Here is a 6,316-nt window from a genome sequence, read left to right on the forward strand (position 1 = left end):
TCCCAGTACGGAGCATCCCGGGTACTGGGCATCCTCCCACCATGGAACATCCCAGTACTGGGCATCCCCACAACATGGAGGATCCTGGTACCGAGGCAGCCAGAGCAGGAGCATCCTCCCAGTATGGAACATCCTGGTTACTGGGCATCCTCCTGGTATGGAACACCCCAGTATTGGGCACCCTCCCAGTATGGAACACCCCGGTAATGGGCACCCTCCCAGTATATGGAACACCGTGGTTACTGGGCACCCTCTCCAGTATGGAACATCCCAGTACTGGGCACCCCCCAGTATGGAACACCCCAGTACTGGGCACCCTCCCGGTATGGAACACCCCAGTACTGGGCACCCTCCTGGTATGGAACACCCTGGTTACTGGGCACCCTCCCAGTATGGAACGCCCTGGTTACTGGGCACCCTCCCCAGGAGGGAGGGTCCTGGTGCCAAGGCAGCTTGGGCAGGAGCAGCAGGTTCTGATTTCTGGTGCCCAGGTTCCTGGGTGATCTCCCATCTCCCACAAAGCACCCAGGTAAGCAGAAACCTAATGACTGGTGCAGGGGGACACAGGTCAGCACCAGCCCTGGGACAAAGGCAGGGATAACAGGACCCCCCCAAAATAACAACTGGTTCAGGAACAACTTAACTCCTTTTTGATCCACTTTAAAAAACCAGCTGGAGGGTCATTCTCTTTAACTTGGGGCAAACTGGGCCTGAATTTGATAAATGTAGGGAAATAAAGGCAAAACAGTTCATTGTATTTGCTGACTTGTTCCAGTGCTTCTCCCAAGGAGATGGAGACTCCCTGGTTAGAGGGGGGCACAAGGAGTAATGGGTGCAAGTTTCTCCTGGGGAGATCCTGACTGGACACCAGAAGAACCAGTCAGACTTTGGAAGAATCTCCCCAGGATTCCCAACCCTGGACAGACTCAGCCTGACAAGGTGCTGGGTCACCTCATCTAAACTGTGTTCCTACCTAGAAAGGCTGGACCAGATGAGCCTTGAGGTCCCTCCAACCTGAGATCCTGTGATTCTATGATCCCAGCACAGAACATCCTCCTGACATGGAGCAGCCCTAGAATGAAGCATCTCCCAGTATGGATCATCCTCCCAGTATGGAGATTCCCAGCATAGGACCCACTGATTCAGATCATCCCCTGGCATGGAGAGACCTCTTCCTTTCAGGAGCTGAGCCCCAAGCCTTGCCCTGGTGGGGGCAGAGCCTGTGCCCATCCTGTGGGCAACCCAGGGACATGAGCTACCAAAAATCAGACCTAGACCCAGCTTTGGGCCTGATGGTCCAGGAGAGACCCCAGGTTAGGTCCTGCCAGCCTGAGCTGGGCTGCAAGGGAGCAGAGCCCTGAGGAGACCATCACTCCAGTTCTGAATCCAAGGGATGTGGGAGCTCTGCCTGCTCCCCCAGGGGTGTGGGGGCTCAGTTCTCCTGCTCTCAGCCCCCATGCTGAGAAATCCCTCCTCATGGAGCTTCCCAAACTCCTGAGACACCTCTTGGGAGAGCAGCTTGATGCAAACTTTGCTCTTAAAACATTCTCTAAGTCCCTGGGAAGTCTTGGTCACCTCGAGCCCCATTTCTTAACCTGGAAGAAGTTGAAGGGGTCAAGGACCATCCCTGAGGTGCAACGGGGGGGCTGGAAGGGACCTGGGGGTCCTGGATGTCAGGCTGTCTCCAAGGTGCATTTGGCTCCTTGATCCCTGCCTCCTTGTTTCCTTCCTGCCTCCCCAAGGAGCAGGAAGTGGGGGGACAGAGCCTGGCTGGGGGGTACATGGGGGCTCCCCAGACCTGCTGTGCTCAGCACAGCTGCAGAGACACCCCAGGTGGCTTCCCTGGTGGCAAACAGGTTGATCACCAGCTCTTGCCCAACAGACACCTTGGTGGTGACACCCACCCAAGAGGGGGCTTGGGAAGCAGAGGTTTCTCTCCAGCATCTGCTGCAGCAAGGAAGGGAGATGGTTCAGAGGAAGAGGTTTCTTTGGGGAAGATCCACAGAGTCAGACACACACACAAACCAGGTCCCTGTTGGTATTTACCTGCTCACCCAGCCAGCCCTGAGCTGCAGGTGACAGCTGGCAAAGGAGAAATGGCTTCTAGCAGAAGGGCTGGCAGGTCCCAGCCTGGGCTTTGGCCACCTTCCAACTGCTGCCCTTGATCAAGGGAAAAAAAACATGCCCTTTCTCCCTCTGTCAACCCAAGGTTTTGCAAGAACCAGAAGCAGCCCCGTGGTGGGAGGGCAGCAGGTGAAGTCTCCTCAACCCATCGCTGAACCCACCACACCAGGGTGCCTGGGGAGCACCCCAGGAGCAGTGGGAGACCAGGGTGGCAGCTCAGGAGGAGGGATGGGCTCTGTGGACAGGTTTGGAGCCTGTACCACCCAATTACCAGCAGGAAAAACAAGGACTTGAAGCTTGAAGTGCCACCAAGAGCTGCCTGCAGTGAACCCCCAGCTCCTGGTGCAGGTTCTGGCTGGCAGGGAGATCTCTGGGGAGGTGGGAGCTCTGCAGGCTGGTGGCAGATCATCCCCCAGCTTCATACTGGTCCTGACACACCCATGGCTTCACCATCCTTGGTGGCAAGGACTGGGCCTGGTGAGGGATCTCCTTGGCAGGCTGGACTCTGCTTCACCTGCAACGTTCAACTCCAGCAGCTCGTTGCAGGGTATGAAGCCCAAACTGGTCCCAGTTCAGCCTGGATGCAGGGCCCTGTCAGCACACAGGTTATCCAAACAGCAGATGTTATCTCCAAACAGCAAACACTTGCACCACAGGGTGTTTTTCACCAAACTGGAACTAAAGGAACCATGGAGCAAGTGCTCCTGCCCTCCAGCTCACCCTTGATGCCTCCCCAACCATCTCCCTCAAGTCCATGTCTACAAACACTGATGGGAGAACATCTCCTCCAGTTCTGTTCCCACCACACAGGCCTGGTGACCACGGAGAATTAAAAGTGACTTAATGCTCTACACTAGTTACCTGACTGGAGACTTTGGGGGGTGGAATCTGTGATCAGAGACTCCCAAGTCCCACAAAACCTGGTCCTGCCTGACCAGGGATTTTAACCTCATGCCCAGATGTCACCATCAGGTTATTCTGGCCCTCAGCTCAGGTTTCCTATGAAGCAACACCCTGAATGCCAAGAGATTTGTCTTCCTGCAGGAAGATCTTGATCAACGTGGACAACACTGCTGGAGGGAACAGAGAGATGACAGGGAACACAGGTGGGAAATGCACAGATGGGGACACAGAAGCCAACACTGATGGTCAGGAGAAGACCTTGTGGGAGCTGTTGGCTTTGGTGGGAGCCAAGACAGGACATTTCTGCACCCAGAGCAGGAAGGTTGGAGATCTCTGTCTGCATCAAGGGAACCCATTTTCATCAAGAGCCTTGGTGGCAGCCAGGCCTGCAATGAAACTGAAACTAGTTACAAGTTCTTTAAAACAACAAAGTAAGCACTTTATTTCCATGAAGCATCTTTAGTATCACAATGGAATGATGAGAAAATGGTTTTTTAAAAAAAACAACATAAAACAAAAACAACCCCCAAAAAAAGTCTCTTAATCCCCACCCACACAGGGGAGGTTTTCAAGGCAATTTAAAACCAAAAAGGGAGTGACAGAAGTGCCAAAACAGTCCCAACATCACGAGACTCCTCCTCTGAGAGCTGGGCAGGGGCAGGAAGGTGGAATGACACGAAGGTATGAATGTCTGAAGTGGTCTTTGGCTCTTCTGCCTGACGTTGGACACGTGCAAGTTCTCTCAAGACAACAGGTTGTCTCTCAAGACGACTCCACCGAGATCTCCGGATGCAACCAAGGGCTCCATGAGCAGAACCAAACCCCAGTGAGAGGACTTTCCATCCAGCTGAGATGGCCCTGGGCATTAAGACACATCCTGCAGACAGTGCTGGCTCCAGCTGGAGGCCTTTTGGGTTGGGAGGGGGGGTGGGAAAAAGAGAAGCGTGGCGTGTGAATCCAAGATGCGCCCACGGGCAAGACACGGCGTGTCCTGCAGGACTGACAAAACCAGGGAGGAGAAGAAGGTGGTGGCAAAAGGAGACATGGATCCGTTCCCTACAGTGATCAAACCAGGAGTCCAGTGCAGTAACTATAGTTTCACAGTTCCAGGGGGCAAACTGTCATTGCAGAGTCTGTAGTAACGGAGGTCGTTCACCAGTCTGTGCACGTTCTGGGTAAACGAGGGCAGGTCCTGGAAAAGATCAAACAGCAGGTTGGACTGCAAACAGAGGGACACCTGGAGAGCTGGGCCCAGTTCTGGGCCCCCCAGGTCAGAAAGGAAAAGGAAAGGCTGGAGAGTCCAGCCCAGAGCCACTGAGATGCTGAGGGGCTGGAGCATCTGCCTGTGAGGAAAGGCTGGGAGAGCTGGGGCTGCTCAGCTGGAGAGGAGGAGGCTGAGGGGGGATCTGATCAGTGCTGGTCAATATCTCCAGGAGGTGGCAGGAGGGGGGACCAGACTCTTCCCAGGGTGCCCAGTGACAGGACAAGGGGCAATGGGCACAGGCTGGAGCACAGGAGGGAGCTGCCACCTCCCCACAACAGTCCAGTGATCCACCCAAGGCTCCTTTCCCACCCTTGGTTTCAAACCCCTTCCACCTCCCCCAGGAAAGGAAGCACTCAGCAGACATGGAAGCTTCAGCAGATGGAATCCAAGCCCTGCTGCACTGCCATGATGTGGCACAGGGAGGTCCCTGACCCCCCCACTTGCTCCACACTCATATGAGGAGTTTGGAAGCACCGTGGAGCCACTTCAGCTACTCTGGCCTCAAGCTTCTGGCCAGCAGCTGGAGATTTTGGCAAGGATCTGAGTGTCCCACTTTAGAAAATGTCAGTTTAATCCTACAAAAACTTCCTCCAGGAAACAAGGATCCTCAACTCCCACAGCCTGCAACAGGCTGAGAGAAGAGATGGCAGCAGAAGGAATTCCTTGGACAGGCATGGCTGAGTATGGAGATGTTGAAAAATCCAGAAGTATTTGCCTCAAAACACAGCCCTGGGCAGGTTCTAGAAGAAGACCCCTGAGCAGCCCTGGCAGGACTGGCCCCTCTGCTGCAGCATTTCCCCTTCTTACCCTGTCCATTTTGAAATTCCTTCCCAGCACGTTCTTCTGGTTGGAGTCCACACCATCACAGCTGGCCAGGAACTCGGGGAGGAAGGCTGAGTAGAAGCCATCAAAGTCCACTGAGGCCATATTGTAGGTGGCAATGCCAATCTCCTCCTGCAACAGGTCGTGTGACTTGTGGACAAGCACTTGGAGCAGCACGTTCACAAACTGGAACAGCATGGTTGTTCTGAAGATCTTCTGCAGTGGGAGAAGAACACAGTTAGGGAGGTTTCCCACCAGAGAGGACCAGAAGGACCAGAGCAGCCAGCAGAGCTTCAGAAGGACCAACTCATCCAGGCTGCCCAGGGCCACAACACAGAGTCACCTTGGTTGGAGAACACCTTCAAGATCACAACCAGCAACCAACACTGACAAGTCCTTAACTAAAACACATCCCTCATGTCTATGTGAATCTTAAATCCCTCCAGGGATGGTGACTCCACCACTGCCCTGGGCAGCCTGACAACCCTTTCAGTGGAGAAATTCTTGCCAACATCCAATCTAAACCTCCCCTGGTGCCACTTGAGGCCATTCCTTCTTGTCCACCAGCAGGCAGCTCCTGAGGTCCACAAGCTTTGGTGAGCACAGAGAAGATTTTCTGATCTACAAGTGGCCACAACAAACTGCATTACCAGCAGCTCTCAAGTGAAGGATGAATTTGGCCACACTTTCTCATGCACCTGGACCCAGGTTTTAATCAAACAGCATCAAGTCCCATTCCAACTGCAGCCAGTTTTAGCCCTGCAAAGTGCTCCTGAAAGCCAGGGGACCTGGTTGGCTGCCTGGAGGTCTGCAGCAGTGCCAGGGAGGTGGCAACATCACTCTGACCAGGGACCCTCCACCAGGACCACAGCAACCAAAAGCTGTGGCATAAAAGCCCCCAAATCCTGACCTTCAGTCTCTGAGGAGTTTCAAACAAGCCTCAGAAGAGCAGTCACCTACCACACAGAGTCAAGCAGGACCCACCTTGTGGTACAGCTTCTGCTTGGTGTTCAGGGTCTCCAAGTAGAAGAGATTCTGCTTGAACAGGTGGATGTCAGGTTGCAGGAAGGACTGGCCAAATGCCTACAAACAAAGCAGAATGGAAGGAAAGGGATGGACATTCCAGGGAATATCAGACCTGCCAGACAACATTTTCACCCTGACACAAAACAAACCCCTGGGAGCTTCTGCTGCTCCTCAGAG

At 54.1% G+C, this 6,316-nt stretch overlaps 1 protein-coding gene across 1 annotated transcript; it reads right to left on the reverse strand.

Annotated features, from left to right (window-relative positions):
* Positions 1–3,897: 3,897 nt before the first annotated feature.
* LOC104391963 (exportin-6-like) lies at positions 3,898–6,196 on the reverse strand (the record flags this gene model as incomplete). The annotated part of the gene is made up of 3 exons (XM_010001314.1): positions 3,898–4,219; positions 5,099–5,329; positions 6,098–6,196. Coding segments are annotated over 3 exons (432 nt in total), but the record flags the coding sequence as incomplete, so codon positions are not given.
* Between the last annotated feature and the right edge of the window lie 120 nt (positions 6,197–6,316).

This window comes from Chaetura pelagica, unplaced genomic scaffold (assembly GCF_000747805.2).
Source record: "Chaetura pelagica isolate M959 unplaced genomic scaffold, ChaPel_1.0 scaffold1967, whole genome shotgun sequence".
Lineage (NCBI taxonomy): Eukaryota > Metazoa > Chordata > Aves > Apodiformes > Apodidae > Chaetura > Chaetura pelagica.